General features: G+C 40.6%; 2 protein-coding genes across 3 annotated transcripts in view; both read right to left on the bottom strand.

Moving 5' to 3' along the window:
- Positions 1–2,675: 2,675 nt before the first annotated feature.
- Positions 2,676–9,707, bottom strand: LOC109999756 (protein scribble homolog). Of its 2 annotated transcripts, none has more exons than XM_065959504.1 (7): positions 8,546–9,707; positions 6,583–6,759; positions 6,337–6,426; positions 5,140–5,217; positions 4,009–4,296; positions 3,800–3,898; positions 2,676–3,602 (listed from the first exon to the last, which is right to left on the bottom strand). In XM_065959504.1, exons 1-7 carry the CDS (start codon positions 8,861–8,863, stop codon positions 3,462–3,464), a joined length of 1,191 nt encoding a protein of 396 aa, XP_065815576.1. In that variant the 5' UTR covers positions 8,864–9,707; the 3' UTR covers positions 2,676–3,461. The 2 variants fall into 2 exon arrangements, with proteins under 2 accessions (XP_065815576.1, XP_029137231.2); XM_029281398.2 differs by having other exon boundaries at positions 2,677–3,602; positions 6,583–6,816.
- Positions 9,708–9,841: 134 nt separating this feature from the next.
- lrrc1 (leucine rich repeat containing 1) overlaps positions 9,842–23,662 on the bottom strand; it is a 31,575-nt gene continuing 17,754 nt past the window's right edge. Inside the window, exons 5-14 of the mRNA XM_020654882.3 lie at positions 21,069–21,125; positions 20,887–20,950; positions 20,130–20,204; positions 19,161–19,305; positions 18,867–18,985; positions 17,530–17,613; positions 15,173–15,288; positions 13,908–14,080; positions 12,049–12,188; positions 9,842–11,302 (exon numbers count right to left, since the gene is read on the bottom strand). Coding sequence (XP_020510538.1) covers positions 11,144–11,302; positions 12,049–12,188; positions 13,908–14,080; positions 15,173–15,288; positions 17,530–17,613; positions 18,867–18,985; positions 19,161–19,305; positions 20,130–20,204; positions 20,887–20,950; positions 21,069–21,125 — 1,132 coding nt within the window. The 3' untranslated portion in view covers positions 9,842–11,143. The remainder of the gene's footprint in view (positions 11,303–12,048; positions 12,189–13,907; positions 14,081–15,172; positions 15,289–17,529; positions 17,614–18,866; positions 18,986–19,160; positions 19,306–20,129; positions 20,205–20,886; positions 20,951–21,068; positions 21,126–23,662) is intronic.

The following is a 23,662-nucleotide window of genomic DNA, read 5'->3' as shown; positions in this document are numbered from 1 at the left end:
AAAAAAATCATATAAGCTTTGATCTCTGGCACGTACCATCTGACACTTAATATTAGCCTTTGGCTTCAGGGAAATCCTCTACTGATTACATTAAGTGAGGTGTCAATGAGCAATTAGTGAACGCAGCAGGGATGTGTCTCCAACTTAATGAATTCCACTTCATTAATTTAGCATTTAAGCCAATTGAATGTGTTATGTAAGCAAAGTCAAAAGTTCATTATCATTATAAATATTTGTAAAAAAAAAAAAAAGATCAGGCAGCAGTACAGCTAATTATAGAGATGTTTGCAAACTATACAAATGTTATCTCTGCCTCCTAACACTGTCTTAAAAACATGAGATGCCAGCGACCGTCAGAGACAAAATCAGCTTCATTCAGTAGTTTGCTATTTGTTCCCACGTCCTGCAAGCGTTGCAGTGCGTCGCAGAGCAGAGTTTCTATATTCCTTTTTGTCTTTCCTAAAGACACTGCAGGAAGGAAGGGAGCGAGCTCTACAAGGCACTGGCAGAGTCTCACAGGAAACTGCTTTTGGTCTTCTTCGTCATCAGAGCTTGTTAGCCTGATTTACAAAGAGTAGAAAGTGGTTATTTATTAATTTACACATTTATGATTCAAATCTTGTGCTTTGACTTGTGTCAATACCGGAGACACAAAAGTAACCACACGTCCTACTGTTTGCAAGGGGAAACTGCAAAACAAAGAGCAAAGAAGTAAATCTTTAAAGTGTGTACAGCGAGTGTCCGGTGCTGCACGATGCGACGCTGTTAGGACAGTGTTTCACTTTCTGTGTTGTTTTTTGGTTCAAGAAAGGTTTAAGTTGTGATGCAGTATCATTAAAAATGTAAACATTGAATCATTCAATGTATAAAAATAGAATCAAAAATATGTGTGCACATGCATTGCTACATGTCAGCTGCCACATATTTATGCATAGCAGAACATGCAGAGAGGTAATATAAGCAATGTTCCCGGGTCCCGCTTTCATTACTTAGCCGTCCCAAATGCGAGCTCCTCTCATTGTCCTCTTGAGACAAAGCCGTGACTCGAGTGTGACATCATCAGACCAGAATTGACTCTGAATTGAATCTCACACACTGGTTGTGCTATTCCAACAGGTTGTGTCCCCAGATCATTTTCGCCCAGCAGGCAGTCATCACTGAGCGACCTCGCTGGTAAAACAAGAAGTCGTGTCGGTTTCTTTGTTGTCAGCGGAGAGACACAATAACAGAAACTCCTGTGCAATCCAGTGTAACCTCACAACCTCTAAATATTAAAATATCAAAAACTGAATGAATTGTCATTTACTGAGCAGGTGTTTATGACTGAGTTTGACCTTTGTATTTTTGTATGAAAGCACATTTCTACAACGCAGGAGAAACAATTAATAAGTATCACATCATGACGTGAAGTGTTGTCATTGTAATTATGTTAAAATATTTTGCTATAACATGATGCATTTGTTATTGAAAATATGTTAAAATGTGTTGTTAAAGCCATAGACTGTATGAAACATGAACATAGTCTCAGTGACGTCATCCGTTGGTTTCTGAGTCAAAGCTTTTCAAGTCAACAGTGGTCGTCGTTTGACTATCTTCACTCGTTCCTTTCTCTTAACTGTTTTTCTTTGTAACTGACCATAAAGAATACTACTTTATATTAATGTAAGTTTCCCCTGAGCATGAAATAAAAAAAAATATGTATGAAAATAGACTCCAAAAAAAAAAAAAGTCAGTGGTCGTCGCCATATTAAAAATGTTGCTTCTAACTCTAACTCAATCTAAAAACAGGCAAAGACACCGAGCTGCAGTGCGTCTTTAGCTTCCTGGAAAACAGATACATAGCACCCGCCTGTGCTCAGTCAGATCGACCAGGCCCCTAATTATGCACAACTCTTACCCTTCTTATCATAAAAATTGATTTGTAAAAAAAAAACACCACCAGTACAGTGTGAACCAGTAAAGACGAGCTGTTAAAATCGGTATTTTAACATGGGTGTTGATGGGACTTTCAGGGCTTTTGGAACCAGCCTCAAGTGGACACTTGAGGTACTGTAGGTTTTTTTTTTTAATCGCCTCCATATTGACTTCATTTTTGATCACCTGAGGCTGCCACTGGGTTAAAACAGGACGGTTTTCTATTTTGTAATATATGAAAATATGTTGATCGGCATCCAGCCGAAGATTTCTGCCTTTTAATAAGGCAGTTTTTTCTTATCACTGTAACTTTTGCTGCTTTGCTAAAGTGCTCATGATGGATAGGCCGGATCTTTGTAACATAACAATGAGTAAGGTCTTTTACCTGCTTTTTGTAACATAACAATGAGTAAGGTCTTTTTACCTGCTCTTTTGTAATGTTAACAAAGAGTAAGGTATTTTACCTGCTTTTTGTAAAGTGTCTCGAGATAACACTTGTTATGAGTTGACGCTATACAAATAAAAATTGATTGGTTGATTGATTGAACACAAGTTTGTTTCTAGACATTTTACGTTTGATTGTTATAATTAAGTGAAAATGTCTTGCAATAACAAGTTTGTGTATTGTGACATAAAAAAGGTGTTGTTATAACATACGTTTGTATGATGTTATTACATGTTGTTATAAGGTGAAACACATTTAGTGGCAATCTACAATCCTAAAATTTAATGTGGTGATAAATCTACCTAGATCACACTATACCGTGCCTTTTTTTTCATTCTTCTCTGAATTGGCAGAAACACGCCCTGCAGCTTAAAAAAGTAAGTATTTGTTACAATATGTTTGCACTTTATTAAGAAAGTGAGCACTGAACATTGTTGGAATCTAAAGCTATGTCATAATACAAGGCAGGCATAGCAATCTGAAGGTCATACATTCTTGTCTTTTGACAGCGAGATTATGAATTCTTGTGGTGTGATGTCTCACCTCTTTTTCCTCTCATAAAGGAGAGCGTATAATCTCACAGGTGTGAATTGATCTTATACAGGAGGTGTGTGAATATGCAGAGTTCAGACTGACTCGTGTCTCTGCAGATGTCAGACTCCCTGCTGTGTGCTCTATTCAGCTGTGTGGACTTTAATCTCGGTGCACACTAAAAAAGAAAAGAAAAACATCTGAGGGCTCCACACAGTCACGGGGTGCAGACACTATTTACCTGCACTTCCAGAACTAACAGCACAGTGGTGTGAAGGAGAGGAAGCCTGCAGCATCCATTGTTTAATTTACTGTTTGCGGTTCAGTCTTCGCTTCGGGGGAAAGGTTAGTCTCTGGGGTTTTGGTTATAAAAAATAAAGATCTTTCAAATAACTTTAATATTAAGAAATTCTTTTAGCAGCACTTCAATCTGACGGACAAAAAAAAAAAAAGAAGCTTTGCAGTGACAGTAAAAAACACATTGACATTCAGTCCTCCACAGAATCATCACTGAAGATGCTCCAACAGAAGACGGGGGAAATCACAGTCTGTGTCCTTCCTGAGGCTGAGGTTAAGGTGAGTGGAAGGCACTGTCAAAAAAGCGTCCGTCAGGAGTCTCATTGTCTTGCTGCAGCTCTCTTCTGGTGCTCTGTGTCAACAGATCCACATCGTCATCTGAGGTAGAGGGATGAGTGAGGATGATCCGTGGGATCTGTCAGGTGATTGCCACAGAGGGGAACGTGATTGAGGAAGGAGAAAACAAGCAAGTGGTTATGGGATATGATGTCTACAGACTGACATGAAAGATTCTTTTTTGCAGGATTTGAATTGTAACTCAAATTGAGCTCATTTCAGGGTAGGATTATATCGTAGGAGGGATATCCATTGTGGGATGGAAGATCAGCTTACTGTCATTGTATGCTTCCCCGCTTGAAGTGAATTATTTTTGGCCTTGGTTACTGTCTCCAGTTCAGACAAGGTCCTCCTCAGGTCCCTCTCCAAATCAGACTGAAACACAACAAAACAAAGCCAGAAGAAAACAAATGTTTTAATCCACACGTAAAAAAAAAAATGGAAGTGTATTCTATTTGTGCTTTGATTTGAGAAAAACAACCCACAATGCCATTGCCATTGCAGACCACCGCCTCAATTCTCTTTGGCAAACAGTCTTCCATGCTCTGCTCCTGCTGTCTGCTTCCCCAGCCCCCTCCGGTGCAGCCCCACAGCTGTCGCCCCGTCACGTCCTGAGGATCCGGAGGTGGAGGAGGAGGAGGCTGATCCGGGTGGTACACCTCCCGGGGAAGCAGCCTCTGTCTGAGCACTATCATCTGGATGCAGCTCCCGGCGTTCCTGAGGGCGCTGACGGCCTGGTGGTGGGTCGCCCGCTGCATGTCGAGGCCGTTGACCTGGACGGATGGATGGCAGTCACAGTGGAGATTTAGGGCCGGTGAAAGTGGGAGCAGAAGTCAGGGGTGAGAGAGCAGCATATGTTGTCTAAAAATAGCTCGACCAACTTCAGATTCCAGCTTTGTATCAGAATCAGCTTTAATGGCCATGTGTGCTTAAACACGAGTAATTTGTCAATATACAACAAGTATAACATTAAATATAAACATAATATAAGCAAAAAGACTAAAATATGTAGGGCTAAATACAATAAAGATTGCTAATAAATGCTATGATAAAATACTTTATAATGTATTGGTTACTTTTTATTGGCTTAGTTATTTTTATGACACATAAGTTTATTGTTCTAATTTTGTAAGTGATCTACTTTTAGATACGTATGACTATATTTACAAGTTTGAAATAAAGAAACCCTGTTCACATGATTTATAGTCATACTTCTATCACTGTTTACTCTTTTAAAAGGTTTAACTGACTTTAGAATAGTGTGGGTACTTGTAGGGATTTTTATTTTAACACTCATTCATGTTGATTCAAATAAAGTGTGTGTTATTTGTTGTTTTAATTGTTTTTATCATTATCATTATGAACATGATCCTCGTCCCATCTGACCTTTGATTTTAAAATAATGTAACTGTTAAATAATCGATATCATGTTTCCATGTCTGGAGCCAAAGATGAGGAGTAAAGGATCCTCATGAGCTCTGTGCTGGTCTTTTGGTGCCCCCCTTTGGTCACAAGAAGAACACCAGCAAGAAGGGCAGTGTAATGAAATGATTCATGCAGCGGTATATCACACACCCACTTGTATATTCAACAGACAGAAACTTTTCCCTGCTTACCTCCAGTAATCTGTCTCCAACATGGACCCCCGCCTTTTCTGATGCTCCACCTTTACTCACTCTGGAAATAAAGATGCCCTGAGAGAGGAAAAGACACATGAACACACATTCGAGTTTTTATGTAAGTTTGCTTCTGTCAGTGCATTTGTTGAAATTGATTGTATACTAGTATGAGTTTATGAGGCTATCAAACAGATATCTGAGGTCATGTGCTCCTGCAGAGGTTGGGTTTTTAGATAGATGCTGTTCTTCCTGTTGAAAGTTATAGTACGAATAGACTGTCTTTGAAACTAATTGTTTTAAGGTGGAATAGTTACATACTGTTGCTTTAAGTTGAATTAAACGTACAGTTTGGTGTGCAGCAGAATTAAAAATAGAGTTTGCTCTAAGTTTGTAAAACGAGCTGCACTGCTGACGAATGTGATACAATACAGTGTGGTATGGTACAATGCGATTCGATACAGTAAGGTAGGATAAGAATAAGATATGATATGAAATAGTACGGTAAGGTAGGGAAGATATACGACATGATAAGATATGAAACGATACGATATATGACACAAAAGGAAGTGTGAGACGATACAATACAATAGGATATTTTTTTGTCTCAATAGAGAAGCTTGTCTTTCGCTCATTGTGCACACGTTTAGCCGCCTCCACAGAAGCACTAATAAATAATAAAAAAAGTTTGTGATTTTTCCTACACTCCATTCTCCATCCCATTTATGTGAACACACTCATAGAAACCCCGGGATGACTTATTGGGTTGATAAGCAGCACTGTGTGACTTGCTTAGCACAATGTTGTTGTTTGGATCGGTAAAGCCAGAAACTCAGTGATATCTTCAAGGTGTTTACTATTTTAGAATTGAAGGCCTCAGGACACAGAAGCAGGGAAACACCTGACGGTATCCTGACGTGTTTACACAAAATGATTTTTACTGTTCGACATCAGGACACAACTGCACTCAGATGATCAGACACCTGGATGGTTTCATGCTCATGTGCACAAGAACGTAATTAACCTCGTCCGTCACGGTCCTTCTTACTTCGTAGATGAAACATGCATCAAAATTAAAGATCAACACCAGGAGCTGGGAACTGGGTCATGATAGGTATGTTCACACAGTCTGTGTTCTTATAGACAAAGCAGAAACGATGTTGAAAGAGATGCTGGATGTTTCCCATCAACACTCACCTCATCATTGTCTTTGTAAGGCAGAGAGCCCCTCCCACCTGCAATGCTGAATCCCAAACTCCCCCTCTGACAAGACACTTTGATCTGCAACTAAGGGGGAAATGTTTTTATTAGAAATAAAAGAAAGAATGTGTAATTTAGGTCGCTTCGAGAAGACAAACATTTAGAAAAGCCATATTTGCAGCTGATGGTGACATGCTGCAGAGATAGTCTGACATTTAAAAAGATCCACAAAGAGGAAGTTACTCTTAATGGCACTTGGGAGATGAATGGTTCCTGAGGAAGGGTCCTTTCTGCCACAGAAGAAGAAGGAGACCTCAGACTCGCTGTGATGGAGGAGAACTTTGCGTCTTCATGAAGAGCCGGACCTTTATGAACGACTCTGTGAGGCGGAGACTTTCTGCCCGCTCTCGTTTCAGATCTCTGATGTGGAAACCAACGAGAAGACGAGTCATTCTCCGACAGCTGGCTTGAATAATCCTGGTGGTAAAGAGATGAGGTTATGGGGCGCTGGATAGTGGTTATGTTGCACAGCCAATGTACTGAGGCGATACTTCTCATCGCATCGGCCCTGGGTTCAAATCCGACCTTGGTCCTTTGTTGCATGTCATCCCCCACTCTCTCTCCCCCAACATTTCCTCTCTATCTTCAGCTGTCCTATCTTATAAAGGCAACAAGGCCAGAAAAAACGAGATGTTGCTTATATTGCCTACGGTCTATGGTGGCCCTGAAAGGTCAAAAACAAAAACATTTCAGAAATACGACATATAGGAAAGACAACACTGCAAAAATCTAAGGAAGTGTATTTGTCTTATTAAAAAATGTCATATTATATTTTATTTAAGCCAAATTGACCTGATAAGAAAAACATATTTTTGAACATATAAAAAGCAAAAGTTAAACAATCATTTGATAACACAACTCACACAAAACATAAAATCATTTCATGAAACAACAAAACACAACTAAATTAAACAAAACACAACGTTTTGATACAACGTGTATTTTATAAAAGACAACATTTTAAAAACAACTACAAGCACACATTTATAGAACTACCATCAAAACACAAAATCACAAAACACAATTAAATGCCTAAAAACTACGGAGCCCCTGAAGTCCCAAAAAGCAAAAAAAAAAAATTTTGTGGGCAGAAGATAATTATTCAATGGAAACAGGATAATGATCTTATAAGCACAATATATAATTTTTTACATTTTGGGACTTCAGGGGCGATTCTAGTCTGTTGGGGTCCTCGGCAAAAATTATTAGGGGGGCCCTCCAGTTATCATGTCAGCCAGTTTCCCGATAGATACTCCTCTTTCTCTTGTTTCTTTCCTATAGAAGGATAACTCTTTAATTTTTCATTGTAGACTTTCATTGACAAACTTTGGTTTTCATGTCAATAATGCATGCAGCAGGGCAACACAAGAGAGTGCTGTCAGATGGGGCCGCCTTAAGGAGATTTCCTACTGTCGTTGCAAAATTTGCACATTTTGAACCAATGCTGTGGTTTAAAAAGCGTCAGCCCTCAGGGTCCCCCTACTGGTCTGGGGCCCTAAGCAGTTGCCTGCCTTTCCCGTTGACAATCAGAACATACAAAACATGACATGACAAAACATGTTTTAAAAACACAACTACAGTACAAACACACATTTCAACTAAACATGAAAACACCTCATAGAACTAGTCCCACAAAACTAAATATCAAAACACAACCAAATAAAATATCACAAAACAGAACACAAGTTTTACAAAACACAGCTAAATCTCATGCAGAACATTTAACCGAAGACAACAAAAATGTAACATTTCACACAAATCATTTCAAGACATTTAAGAAACACAGACACATTTCATGGTGACTGAATCTGAAATGTTGTGTTACCATCTCGCTGTTGTTTGTTCTATAAAAATGTTTTCTGTGTCTGGGATGTTTTGGCCTTCAGGACCACCGTATATCTGGAACAGGATCTGATATCTTACCATCATATCTACTAACACCTTAAAGCAGGATGACTGAATGTACGAGGACGATACATTCTGATAAACATCTTTGTTTTAGATATTTTCTTTGTTTGTGACACAGAATCAGTGTGAACCTGCAGAAGGGTTCAACTCCCTTCAGGGGAGGTTCCTCATAAATCCCTGCATCCAAACAAACCCACATGAACAACATGAACTGACGTGCTTAAATTTGAAAACAGACCTCCTTGGGTTGTTCAATTTCCTCTTGGTTCTCTGCGCTTGAGAAGCGACCGCACACGCCGTCACTGGCCGGGGGAGATCGAAGCCCCGCCTGCTGACTCTGCTTGTTTGCCCCCCAGCTGACGACTGGGACGGACCAGTTTTGGCTGCTGGTCCTGAGGCACGGGTTAGACTGAGGATTTCTACACTCCTGGAGAAAGTCAGAGGACATCACCTGCTGCTGAAAAATGAATGTTAGTGTAAGATCTAGCCTACAAGGAAGAAAACAAACTGGTGACAGAGGTGGATCAGTGTGGTGATACAAAACCACGTCTGTCATCTTTAAAGAAACGTCTACAGCATGAGCAGCTCGTCTATAAGCTGATCCTGAATCTCCTCCTTTAGAGCTGATGATATCAGTGCAATCAGGAAAAAAAAACCTGGACCACCAGGGGGAAACAAAACAGTCATTATATTACTGGAGAGTGTCATTCAAACACTCTCACTGGTATAGTTCTACTGAAGAGCTAAAGCTGCACAAGCTAAACGCTCCAAAGCATCATGTGTGTGCGGAGCTTCTCTGCCGCTTGTTGTTAATATCTCCTGATGCATCTTAAGGAGGCAAAGACAGAAACTGAAGGATCATGCTTGAAATGAATTATGACAAAAAAAAACTCGTAACAAAACAATGGAAGTCCTTCAAAGTAACTTCACTGTCATCAATCAAACAATTTAAAGCATATAAATGAATAGAAATCAAGGCCTTGTGGCATAACTATAGAGGATGCTTCATAGAATATGTTTTTAAAATATTTCTTAACCATTATAAGACAGTATTCTTGTTCTCAAGATGTACAATCATGTTTTAAAAAAGAAAAAGTAAGTGTAAAATGTACTTCATGACATAATGCATCATCGTAGGGTATGCCTTGACGTCTCCGCTCAGGTGTCACTGTTTGGGATGCAAACAGCACAATGATAAACATTGTTTTCTGATCTACTCAGAAGCATGCCTGCGTCACTACAACATGCAGCACGTGCAGGGTGGACCAGTCAAACACAGAGCATGCCGACAAAGCATTATGGGAACTTTGTGCACTGCTGGACAGACAAAACAAGCCATGGAGGGGTCAGGAGGTGGAGTACCTGGTTATTGCCTCAAATCAAGCCAGTTGAACTTTTTATTTTTCTGTTTATGGATATCAAGAAAGCCCAAAGCAGGCGTCTTGAAATAACATTTTTAAAAGGATTAGTACGGGTAACTGATTGACACCACAACAGGCTGACTGATCAAATCAAAGCAATAACAAACATGTGGTTTAGTGTTGCACTCTTTTTATTGATCAGTGGTTAAAAAGTCGTCCAAATCTCAAGGTGCATTAACCATCCGAGACCGGGTTTGTGCAGCTTGATCAGAAAATAATTAAAAACATTAAAAAAAACAACAACACTGGAACCAATCACTCTGGTCCACTTATTAAAATCAAATCAAAAAAAAAAAATCAAACAGTTTATCATGTACCACTTAAAAGAATTTGAGAAACGCTGAGAAGTGCATTAAAGTGGAACTTCTGACAACTGCATGTTTAAAAAAGGATGCCGTCGTTGTGGTACAAAGTTCCGTCTCACCAAACCACCGATGATTATATTATACAGTACTTTTTTGTAAAAGGGAAAGAAGAACTGATTTATCTTTTTAAAATATACATCTTTGTTTTTGGCATCTATATTTTTAGAGAAGAGAGCGAAGCAGTGAAGCACAGCACATATAAATAAAGTTTGATGTGCTGTACTTAAGATCTAAACGGAAATCTATTTAGTATTCACAAATAGCCCTCGATGTGTCACAGGGTTCAAGGCCGTCCGCTCACCTAATGACCTTTATATGGATTATATGGATCGATAAGACATTAGTGACCGCTTTGTTCGTTACTTTCATTTCAAATAAAAACGAGAAAAAGTACCAAGCTTGAAAAAAAAAAGAAAACTTTAAAAATCTGCAACTGATTAAGAAATTTGCTATACATGTTTTATTTACATCTGAGCTGCCAAAACGTATAAAAGTATCAATATTCACAAGAGACTATACAAGAATCCTTAAATCAGTAGGTCCAAAAAAAAAGTCCTGCGATGGTTTTGCCCAAAACGTCAAAAGAAGTATTCACCCAGTGTTTTGAAAAATAGATAAAGAACAAATATATAGAATACATTTACGAGGGTTTGACCACATTATAAAGACTTAGAATAGTGCAACTATCTAACGTTGGTTTAAAAAGAGGCATTTAAAAAAAAGTTATAAATCTTTAAAATATCTTTAAAAAGGAGCGTCTCTGTGCAGATCTTTGCTGTGGGCATTAATTCAAAAAGAGGAAGGCACGGCGGCCCACTGAGTCAAACACCTGCTCAGAAGTGGAGCGCGGTTACAGGCGTCCCAGGGTTTAATCAGAGGGTGGGCGGGGGAGGGGAAGGCCACACCGGGGTTGCTAGGTAAGAGAAATAAAGGGGAGCCGCGGGGTGGGGGAGGGGTAGGGAGGGGTTTGTGCAGGACGACACGGCAGGACACAGGAGGTAAAAATCTTTTTCTGAGGTAAAAAAAAAAAAAGTAAAAAAAAAAAAAAGGTCACACAGACGTGGTCACTCTGTCTGCAGCGTTATTGACCTCGTTTTTGTTGGAGTCCAGGCTTTTGGCAGCGTTCAGGTCGTTGCGGAGGTTCTCGGCCGCTTTCTTCATGGTTTTCAGCTCGCCCGGGTGAGGCGTGGCCCGCCGGAGAAGAGTTCCCTGTGGGAAGGAAACAAAGCGAGTTAATCAATCGAGCACACATTGAGAAAAAAATTGAATCATATTTCTTAAATTTACCTCAAATTTAACAGAGATGTTCACATAATATCGGTTTTTCAGCAACAAGTTCACAGAATTTTGCTTTTGATGGTATAACAACAGTGGATATAAAGCAGGTTAATATCAAAGACTGTATAATTAATAGACTACGCCCCTCTGACATCACCCACTGGTTTGGTAACTGGCTTTTTGAAGCCGTAGCCCTTTTCAGACTAATTTACAGAGAACAGCTGTAGTCAGTCAGCTCGCTTCCCTATTGGCTATAGTTTGTAGTTAGAGTGACAATAAAACAGAGCGCATGCTCAGCTGTCCTCGGGGTTCCCCCCCCTATACAACAAAATATCAGATTGTAAATATTGATCACATTTCATTTTTACAATTTGAAATTGGTGCAGGCACAACGTTCATCACTCTTAACACACCTCACGTCCAATCAGGACGTTGCTCACTTTTATCAGAAGGGGAGGAATCCATCTCAAAATCTGCCTGATTTTCTTGTAGTGTGTGTAACCTTCTTATGTTAGAACAGGACACATGAGCTGCACTCTTACCTGGTGTGCCTCAGGAGCCTGACAGTGAAAGAGCAACTTTTTGATGGTGTATTTTTTGGTTATGTCATGATCACTTATAACACATTCAGAATGACGCATTACAATATTACTTTTCCCTGAGCATGCTGGTCTCACCTTGTCATCATCCTCCTCCTCATCATCATCCAGGAAGTGAATGGCACTGATCCGGTTCATGGCTTTGTTGTCCCACGTGTCGTCTACCATGTCATTCACAAGACTGTCCAGAGCTCCGCAGCGGGCCAGATTATCGGAACCTGGTGGTGGGGGGGGGTTTCAAAAAGACACACAGCGCAATTTTCATTAGTGGACCTCCTGCACTCATTCAAATGCTCATTTAGTGCGAGCTGCGGTGATTGTGTCCGCAGATTAAAATCAATACTGCTGTTGCGATTGCTTCCCCTGCGAGCCGCCAACTCAAGAAATGAAAGCTGTCACACAACCCGGAGCCTGAAACTGCCAGATCACAGTTTCAAATCCCGGCTTAGTCACAGGCTTACAGCCACACAATCTTCCCTGCCCCCAACCTCAGCCTCAGCCTCAGCCTCAGCCTCCCTCATCTGGCCTCCACCGATCTAATATCTGCATCTCAAATCGTAGCAAGGAAGCATGTCAGAGTAAAGAATGAATGTGTTCCCCTTGTTTCTTTTTAATGGAAACAAAAACATATTTTGAAATGCGGCAAGAAACACATTTTTTTTTTTTGTGATTCTCAAACGCTCCACACACGCAAGTGCTTAAGGATGGTGATGACATCTGAGAAGAATAGATCACAATAAACTGCTGTATCAGGGAGAGATCGAGCTGGCCCTCAGCAGCATCTTTATAAGCAGCGGGTGAGCTTTTAATGGCAGCAGGCCAGCCGCTTGCTAAGCCTCTTTAGCTGTCCAATCCAACGCATTTCTGAAAAAATAAATAAATAAATAAAACATAACCAAGGAGGGCCTCAAGGGACAGGAGAGGCCCTGATCTGATGTAGAGGACGTGATCCTTCACAGGACCTCGTAATCGACAGAGAAACTGTGCGCAGGGATAAGAGGGCACGGAACACAGTGTGCTTCTCCGAGCAGATCATGTGATAACGTCATGAAAAACACCGCCAGGCACTAAATACTCTGGTGGAGAAGTGATGAGGAATATTATCTCAAATGTCACCGTGTTAGCAATAAGAAACAGACACTTTAAAATATCCACTGGCAGCATCTAGAAATGTAGCGTTTCATAATGAAATCAAAGTTGAGAGTTCAGTTCAGCATCCTCTAACGTCTGAGTAAAATCAACATTCACAACTATATATATAAAAAACAAATATATATTGTTTCTTCAGATCATTTCTTTAACTTAAGAGGCGTGTTAGATCCGGTTTTGATTGACACCTGCCAGCCGGGTTCATCTGCACACCTATAATGTATAAGTCAGAGAAGTGTAGTGTCTCAACTCGGGGGTTTCATCCTTCTAAAGACATCTAAAGACCGATTGCGTCATTATGGAGCATCGAAGGCGGTCCAATTTGGAAGGCTCCTTCAAGTGCAGCAGACAAACGCGTCCTCCAACGAAGGATCCATCTGGCGCATCCTTTGTTGCCCACCAAACCCCCAGGTTCTTTGCGGAACAACTCAAACACACTGGTGGACTTTCAAGTGACAAATAATACATTTTAATTTAAGTTACTGTTTGCAACTGAATTGAATACTTAGCAATACTAAGGGGAAAGACCTTAAAATAATAGGTTAAACTAGGTGGGGTAGTTATGGTAGCTAGTTCTGGTGTAGCTGTTGTGGTTGCTAGGTGACCAACAAAAGATAGGTTGGGAACAAATGGGAACACAATAAGGAAATGAAGACAAAACTGTGTTATTTCAGTTATCTCTTTTTGTCCCCCTGTTGGTCCCAGAGGGTCCTCAGCTGTTTTTAGATAACAGTCAGGGGGCTCCAGACCAGACAGAATCACGTCTGCTGATATATTCATTACGTTACCTTTGTTGTCCGGCTCATATGGCTGTTGAGGCAGCAGCACGCAGGTGAGCACCTTCTCCCCCGAGTCCGGATCCTCGTCCGTCTGAAAGGTGAGGAGCGGCTGCGACTGGTTCTCTGACAACCACAAGGCCTTCAGTCGGAGTGTGGTCAGAGACATCGGTAAGTGGATGAGCCTGAAGACAAACAGGAGACATAAATCACTGAAGAAACCACCAGCAGGTTTTTCTTTGATTTGATGACATGAACGCTGCTGTGTGAACATTTGGACGAGAGCTGGAGTCACGTCAGGATAAGAAAGTTAGCGTTTTGTTTTGAGAAGGAGGGAGACACTTTCCAGACACTGAGGGGAACGTGTTTATGTTTGAGTGAAGCGGCAGACAGCGCTGTGGCTTTGTCTGAAGGCACAGCTCCCATCTTAAACAGGAAGTGGTTTAGGAATAGGGAATGATTCATTGGGGAGTTTTTAAAACTGAAAAAAAAAAAACTAAAGATTTTTGGTAGCTTTGTTCAAATGTTTTGGTGTTTATGTGCTCTCAACCGAGAAGCTGATGTTTATTTTTGTTAATCCAGAGCTGACGTCATGATGATGATTGGTTGCAGGCTTGTAGCCACTTCCTATTTAAAGGCTTTATATGCGATTTTTTTTGATCCAGCAGATGTCGCCCTTGAGCACCAGCATGAAACCAAAACAACTGGCGCTGCATTGTTGTGTTAGCATGCTAATGCTAGCGATCTTTATTATGCTCGTATCTTCACACTGCATGTAAATTTACCTGAAATGAGCGTGATCTAGAAACACAGTTAAGCAGTGAGTACAGTATGTTATTCTTCTTTTCTCTAGTCCCTCAATTAAACAACTTTTATACACGAGGGGAGGAGTCAGCCGGCCGTCCCGGCGATGTAAACAAAGTGAAGATAGGACTCTGAAAACTCTGAAAACATCACAGACAGTGGGACTCGGGTGTTACACCCATTGTAGACAGTCATGACTCAGAGTTATTTTCAGAGGATATACTTGATTTATATTATATTTAAGTGTGAAAAATCACATATAAAAACTTTTTAAGATGTCACGCCCATTTAGACAAACTTGTTTTGATGGACAAATTTCTCTCCTACACACCTGTCTTGTGAAGTAGATGTGCAAAGGTTTTTTTCTGAGCGAATTTAACTGGAAAGTCTTCAAATACCTCAATGCACTTCAATGTATATAAAATTGTCAGCCAATAAGAGCGAGAAGAGAATCCAAGTGTTTTTAAACGCACCTGTTTCCAGACACATCGAGCACATGCAGCTCCGTGGCTTGTGACAGCTCCGACGGTATCCTCGTCAGTCGGTTCTCTCGCACGCAGAAGACGTTCAGACCGCTGCACCCGCCGATCTAGAGCACATGATTAGACAGCATGTCAGTCACAGTCACGGTAGAGGTGTAGAAAACAGAAGAGTCTGCAGACACATGTAGAGGATGAACTTGTCGTCTATTCCCGTACATGTCTAGAGATGTGAAATATGAAATGCACTTGCAGATGAATAAGTGTTTTTTTTTTCTCAAAGCCAGGACGAATGGAGCGAGAGCGCTTTGGCACTTTGACTCAGGATTGATGGATCTCGATAGCAGAAGAGTCAAACGTCAATGGGATATGGCAGACGGAACTAAAATAAGGAGCAAATAGGCTTAGTGGTCAGACAAAGCAGAGACTTGATGGGTGAGCTAAACTGCAGTTGTAATCTATTAATCTGCTCAGACGTGAGACCTGAGCGGGATATCAGAGCTGCTGCGGGGGGATCCATCATCATGTTAAAAGAAGCAAGTTAAGCTCATCATGATCACAATACGTATGACAACAAACAAGAGGTGGGAGCGCTCAGAGTCACATTATTACGTCTGCTTCCATGTCAGCACGGACAGAATTCAGCCCAGAGAGCAACTAATCAACAAATCAATAGAATCCATAAAACTGGGCCAGCGGTCAAGTAGTTTAGCATGGCACACGTCGATACGCTGTCCGTGGTTACACTGTAATTGTCAGAGTCGTCATGCGATGCTGCTTTGAGAAAACAGTGACACCATGGATTCATTATGGAGGCCCCGCTGTTATTTCTGCTCCACACACTGCGGGCTTTCGCATGATTAAGACACAGAGCCATTGTGCGACGTCTGAAGGAGCCTTTCAGACGGAGCTCCAGACCAGACGAGCGTTCTCTTGAACGGACGAGAGGTTGGAGAAGAACGTCATGTAGAGACAACACAATGGACACACTGAGACAGAGCTGAAGCAACCACGACGCCGAGCCAACTTTAGACGGTTTGATAAGAAGCAGAAGAACGAAAGAATCTGATCATTATAATAATAATCAGTCTGATTTAACATCATATCATCAGTAAACGCTGACTAGATTATTTTTGTTTATTGAAGATGTAAATCAAAGTCTGGAACTATTTAATAGTTCAAATGCTGTACTCCAGGTCAGAGCTGCAGCGTCAGCCCAAACAGCGCCACCTATTGAACGGAAATGTATGAAAGTCTCATATCTGAAGACGATAAACTTGAAGCAGTCCTGTCCTGTTTGCCTCCTGCAGGCACAAAGATGTATCACAATCACTTGTTAAATGATTGTTTTGTTTTGTTTTTTTGCCAAGTATTTCTAATGTTTTACTTTAATATTTCAACCTGTGACTAAACATTCAAACGTGCACAATTTATCAACCAGTTTCAACCATTAACACGGGAATGGTGGAAATCTTTTAACCATTTCAAATGTTGAAAACTGTCTACAGTGAATTGACAGGCCCGATTTTAAGCTTTGTACAGATGGCAGAAAGAGGAAACGATGTATAAAATGGTTTTGATCTTTATTTTGATCTTTATTAATCCCTGAGGGAAATTCTGGTTTTACACTGTGTTATTGAGAGACATGCTTCTCACACTAATAGACCCGGATCCCACACACACACACGCACACACACACACACACGCACACACGCACACACGCACACACGCACACACAGGAGCTGTGGACATGCATTAGTGGAGAGATGTCAGAGTGGGGCTGAAACACACTGCTAGGCAGGGAGCGCATCAGAGCGGTTGGGGGTTCATGCCTTGCTCATGGGTACTCGGGAGGTGCCCTGGTACCTCTCCAGCTACCAAAACAACTTCCGTAATTTGATCTGCGCTGGGACTTGAACCGGCGACCCTCCGGTTCCCAACCCAAATCCCTACAGACTGAGCTCCTTCCTCTTTATATTCATTTTGTTCTCCTCATCTTGTTGACTTTCTATCTTTATTTCATTCCATTAAATTTTATTGATTTAAAGCTTTAACTGTCTTTTGACACCTCCCTGTTGTATCTGTATTGTTCATTGTGTTTGCATTGACATTGTTTTTATAATCTACTTCCTGTTTGGCCTGACTGTTGACGTTTATGCTGTTACTGTCCTGACTTCCCGCCTTGTCTTTGTGTGTCACTTTGCAAACATCTGTTTTTAAAGGTGATATATAAACACAATTATTATCATCCTTATATTTTGTTTACATTTTGGTACTTGGTAGGAAGCTCAGCTCATCTCTGCCTCTGTTGCCATTAAAGCCCCTCTAAGTGTGCTGGATGACAATCTTACCTCTTTGGGTAATGATGATAGCTGATTCCTGTCACAGTTGAAGTTTGAAAGTCGCTTTAATTTCCCAATACTCCTCGGCAAACTCTGAAACAACAGAACATCAAAACAACATTTCAAAAGAACCCCACGTACTGACAAAACGCAGATAAGAAGATTCCCTCAGCTACTTTGATTCTGCACGACCTCAAGTGTTTCAAACAACTAATTAAAAACAGTCCAATAGAAGTTTGTCTGAAACAACATGGACTGGAGCTTATATATTCCTGCATCAGCGGTAGAGTGTGTTGCTCTATCAGAGACAGAGGGAGATGTGTGGCTCACACAGTCGTCTCTTTTATGAACTCATAACAGACAAAGATGTGCTGAGAGCGGCCATGTTTGCTCTCTGTGTGTCAGCAGGGGAAAATCAAGCAGCCCTGTTTTTATCTATTTAATCTGAATTTTGAACCAAGTTATTCATCTACTGATTTAAGTAATAACCAAATAGAAGAATGTTTCTGTTCCTAAATTTGACTTTGATATTAAAGGCATTAGAGCCTGACTGATTAATCAGCCGGCTAACAATATCAGCCGAAATTAGCATATCACTTAACTATCAGTATTATCGGATATAAGGAGGCTTATTCAATTTAAATGTATTATCTATTTTAATTTTATATTGTTCATTTATGAAGTTTACGTGCACTGTTGTTATCCTGGCCAATAAATGCTTTTGTTCAACTGTAAACAAAATGTTGTCTTCATTATAAATCTTTTTTTTGCATTTGAGGGATCAACGTAATAAATTTGTGAGTATATCTACTTCTCTTTATTTCTAAAGATCTACGACAGATATCGGCTGATATATGGTTATCTGAATTTTTTTCTCATCAGCCCAAAAATCCTTAATCTATCGGCCCTTCAAAGTAATGTCACGTAACCACAGTTTGACTTCACATTTCAGGGGATTTTTTTCCTCATCAAAATTTTGACATCAATAGTTCAGGAATAAGACATCAGGCACGTTTCAAAAGTTTGATGCGACCATGTTTAATTATATAAATGCACTCATTTTCTCAGTTGACAACAGAAGAGATGCTTTTTGTCTTTTTCAGCTACAGATTATGCAGAACTGAGAATTTATCTCGATTAGTTTGGGGCTGATTCAGCCTGACTAAAACCTCAGAAACCTTCACACGTCTTTAACCTTTGAATATAAATTAAACTGACAGCGTTATGTGAAGTGCTGCTGCTTTCATATTGACTGTTTCTACGCCTCTGTCATGACATGGTGTTCTGATAAAATGCTTTTCTCTGTCACCCTCTGTGAGATAAGTGCTGAGGTGATGCATACACACCTGTAGCTGGTTCTCTGTGAGCACGAGCTCGGTAAGGCTTTCACAGTGGCCGATGCTCTCTGGAAGATAAGTGAGTCTGTTCTGATCAGCTTTCAATATCGAAAGTTTACGAAGTTTTCCTGCAGGGGGAGAGAAAAATAAAAATGAATCGACCTTGCTCAGACACTCGTTATTAGCAGGCTGATGAAGACGTTACAAAACAAAATAATGGAGAGAGTTTGCAGCTTTCTGGTCAAAAATTATTTATTTTTACTGTCATTTTAAAAGAGCAGAGGATAAACTCCACATGCTTACCGATGCTTTCTGGTAGAGCATCAATGAGATTCTGAGACACGAGCAGATCTGCGAGCATCACCAGACCCCCCAGCTCTTCTGGAAGTCGCTCGATTTTGTTTTCGGATACATCCAGACACAACATGCTTCTCATAGTGCCCATTTCCTACAGCGAGGAGACTTGCGGTTAGAAATCACCAAATAAAATCAGAGAATATTGTCTATGTAATCAGTGAAGGATAGTAGACGTAAGGTGGTTTATATGCCACATTTAAACTCAGGAACTGATCCACGAGTGCAGCTCATCTCTGATTAAGTTGCCTTACATTTAAACAGAAGCATGCAAAGAAAACCCAACATGACAGGACCGAGGTTTTCAGGGGGTTCACTGAAAAAAGGGCCACAATGGGATTATAAAAACTTGTGTAGTATTGAGTGAGTGTGCAGGTTTGTCCTCCTTTTCTTGCTGCTGTTGTTTAATTGCCCTGCACCTACTGTACGTGATGTGTTTATAACAATCCTCTTTCTTTTGGGGGTTTATCAGAAAAATATCTGTGAGTGTAGGGCACTGCAGCTTCTTGGGTTGTCATAAAACCTGAATTTTAAACTGCAACAGCAACAAAAACACAATTCCTAGGCACCCAATGTTGGAAAATGTCATCTGTTTAATTACCAAAAACTGCAAGCAAAGTCCTGCACACGGTCTAGATTACACAAATACACTGGCAACATGTCTTTTTAAGAGACTTCAACGTGACTTTCGCATCTTTTTAAGATGACAAAAGGACTGGAGAGACATCTGTATTTGCAGACGTGTGAATTTAAATGTTCCCCTGCTCACTTTTTCTCTCTCTCTGCAGCTTTGGCTTTGCTACTTTCAAATACTATTGATCATTAAAATAACACAGATTGCACTCCAAGATTCAAAACAAGACGAAGACAGAGAAACAGAACCTCAAAAATAAGAAATAGGAGCAACGATTCGCTTACTGCAGGTATTTCAGCCAACTGGTTTCCATCCAGCCACAAGTCCTTCAAGCTGACAAGACCGCCTATTGACTCGGGCTGTGTGGGAGGATGAAATGTAGAAATAGAATAGAGTGAGGGGCGAGGAATAATAGAGGAGAAGGAAAAAACAGCAGACAACAGAGCAGGAAAAAAAAAGGACATTATTAGTGACTCATTATGTACTTCTATGTTCTTGGACTCTAATTCATTGCATGTACACAACACGAGGTGCAGAAACTGGAAGCATATGTAGAAAAAGTCGATTAAGATGAATGAAAATAAGTTTAAACTTTTAATTATTGTATATTTCTCAAAGATATTGAGCAAACAATGATTCCATACAGAGGGTTGTATACCCATTGAGCTGCTTGTTGGATTCCTGGTTTCTTAGGTAAACTTGACCTTCAATATTCAACAAAACCCGGCTCATAAATTCTGACAGCGTCCAACAAGGTCACATAAATGAGAAATGAACTGAAACACATTAAGAGTCATTTCTTAGCAGGCCGGCTTTTTCTTTACTTGTCAGTGAATCATTGACCATCAGAGTCACGCCGCACACACAAGATTAACAACTTCAAACCAAAGCTGAAAGCAGATGGTCATCCGGCCAGCTGGGTGATAAGAGGTGAAAGCTGTTCTCGAGGGATGCTAATCTACTTCTACAACACAAGAACCGGGGGAAAAGATTGTCTCCATCCATTTTTAAAGAGTTATCAAGTTCCCAATCAAAACTTACCAAACTGTACAGTTCATTATTCCCTAAGTCGAGTTCTTCAAGTCTGTGAAGCATAGAGAGTGACCTGTGGACGAGAGGCGGGAGAGGAGATGAATGCAATGCAACTTCCTGTATGGTCTAACACCTTTCACAGAGACATCACTATCTATAAATATATATTTATATTTCCAGAGAATACTTACTCTGGTAGGAATGTGAGCAGGTTTTCTCTGAGTTCTAGTGATACCAAATTGGACAAGCTGTAATAACAGAAAGAAAGAGAAAAAGATTATGTTTCTAAAAATTCCAGGGAAAAAAATAAATAAAGTAGAGCTTCTGTAGTATTTCTAGTCCCATCTTCACATCAAAGATAATTATTTCACATGATAAAAATGACTTAAAACGTCTCGTTGGAGTCAGATATGTGGAAACAGGAAGTACTTTGGAGGCCAGTCGGTCTTATCAAGGCTGTAAAATCACGACGGCATAAACAACCGCTGCATACTTTACATAAAGAGCAACATTTCTGCGAAGCCATCGCTGAGCAAAGTGCAGGGTTATCTTCCTGCACTTGTGTTTATGTCTCAGTACTTTACAAGTACACAATTAATAACAGATGAGTTTATGAGTGCAGCTGATAATCACAGCATAAAGTCCACGTCCAAAGAAATACTTCAGCCTTCATTCTGTAGAAGATGGACCAAGGAGGCAATAACTTTTTCAATACTACAGAATAAAAGAATAACAGAGAAAGAAAACAGCCATCTTTCAGTGTCAAGAGTCTCAGGCTTCAGGGAAAGATGGTTTTTTTTCTTCTCAGAAAACACTCCCCTCTCCTGAGATAACCCGCTGCTGTCGTTAACCTCTTCATCATTCATCTTCTGAAAAAACACTGTCATGGTTTTCATTAACCTTTTTTTTTTCTCTCTCTTGACGGCGAGCAGACCTTAAAGAAGCTGCGTTATGTAAGACAGATATGCTGGGACATATGTGGGGCACATGCTGTACCGCGGGGAAATGGACGGAGACGTTACAGGAGATCTGTTGGACTTAAGCCGACTTTGCTGCTGCATGCAAAATCTAAATAATCTGAATCAGTCGCATATACACTTTTAAATCAATGTGGTTCAAGCCCTTGTTTATTATGTTCAGTTTGCAGCTGTTGCCATGGCAAACGTGGGAGAAAAAATAAAAAGGCAAAATGTAGATGCATGGAAAGGAACACACTTTGTTTCAAAGAAAATGTATATAGCCGTTTTCACACGTGCACTGCTGAAAGTTTCTAGAGAATTTCACTTGGACTTCATGCTGAAATTCTACCAGGGGGCTGGCAGGAGAAACTCCGAGTTGAAAAATGTGGATGTGTGAGTTCACCCTGAAAAGTTAGGGAGTTTACAGAGAAAACTTTACACTGTGAGGGACGTATGTGAAAAAGCATCTCTTAACAGATTTCAGGAGCATGCTGTACAGGATGTTCTACAAAAAATCTTCAGGAGTGCATGTGTTGCTGCTTCAGTAACGCAGAGTCCTTTATCTGGACCCATGATGCCCTCTGGACTCTTTTTCTTGAGTCATCCAGCCAAGCTCTCGTCTGCCATCCATGCGTTATCCCCCCCCTGAGATGGGTTCAGCAGTAGTCCTTAATTTATGGCAGCGTGGCAAGCCAAGACAAATCTGTGTTTAGTTTAGCTCCAGCAGCTCCAGCAGTTGTCTAATGGTTTGAATATGCCATCGTAATCTCTGCCAGAGGTAATGTAACATGTACTGCTGGACAACAAGAGTCCAAGTTTCACTGCGTGTACCGCAACAGAACAAGGAACCATTAATGAACAAGTCGTTATCACAGTCGCTGACACATGAAATATCATAAATCAAGTTAACATGGGACAGTAAAATGAAAGATTGCAGGATGTGGAAAATGTGACACCGGTGCAGCTCTTGAGAAAGTCGTTTGGAATTTCAGGAAATTAGCAACATTTCAACCAATAAATGTTCGTCTAGAAATCGAGTAATTTGATCCCTTTAAATCCATCCCTGTAAGCGTTTCAATCCAGTTTCCCCCTTGAATTCCAAAAAACAACCCTCGTGGCACTTTGACCTTCAAAACCAAGCGCATAGTTGTGTTATTACGGTAAATCCAATTAGAACTGAACTCAACAATAACGCGGAGCCTCGTGGGAATAAGAATGCTGGCAGACAGGTCCCTTCACCGCAGCACTTTTTTTTAATGCCATCTCCACAACGAGCCTGTTCCCTTTTATGAACAGAGACAATGCAGCCCGAGCAGACGAGCACAGACGGATGTGTCTGAGAGGAGTCATGTGGTCGGTATGTTCAGCCCGCTGCGGTGAGACGGAGGAGCTTTTAGAAGAGCTCGTACCATCAGCAGAGAGACGGGACAATAGGACTGCCTGCACTTTAACGTGCTCTGTGTATTTTTTGATGCTCTCTGCTGTGGGAGGTATACAGTTTAGCCGAGAAGAAACACTTTAATGCCGTGCGGTAATTGGCTGTGTGGGAGGAAGTGCTCTTTGGCTAAAAATACAGACGCAACTGTCAACCTTGCCACTAGGTAAGAGTCTCTCAGACGGAGAAGTGCCACTTTTAAAAAGACATATTTTGAGTTCAATGCATTTTAAAGAGAAATGTCAACAAGAGGAAACGCACAGAGACGTACATGTGGGATGTTTTTGACCCCGATGTCCCCGCTAAACGATGTACCTACAGCTCAGGCGGCTGCTCTTAAACTACATTTTTCTAAAAGGTTACAGACATCTTAACATTATTTCTAAGCATT

The sequence above is a fragment of the Labrus bergylta genome, chromosome 10 (assembly GCF_963930695.1).
Source record: "Labrus bergylta chromosome 10, fLabBer1.1, whole genome shotgun sequence".
Taxonomy (NCBI): domain Eukaryota; kingdom Metazoa; phylum Chordata; class Actinopteri; order Labriformes; family Labridae; genus Labrus; species Labrus bergylta.
This window is presented reverse-complemented; position numbering and strand designations above follow the sequence as displayed.

Bases quoted from the DNA above. Each gene is read 5' to 3' on its own strand.
- LOC109999756 (XM_029281398.2), bottom strand. From the start codon at position 8,863: ATGACAGACGTGGTTTTGTATCACCACACTGATCCACCTCTGTCACCA. The intron at 5,218-6,336 runs GTGAGTGTTGAT...TTCCTCTCTCAG, and splicing joins CTTACAAAGACAATGATGAG to GGCATCTTTATTTCCAGAGT. The intron at 3,603-3,799 runs GTAAGCTGATCT...ATCACCTGACAG, and splicing joins CGGGGAAGCATACAATGACA to ATCCCACGGATCATCCTCAC.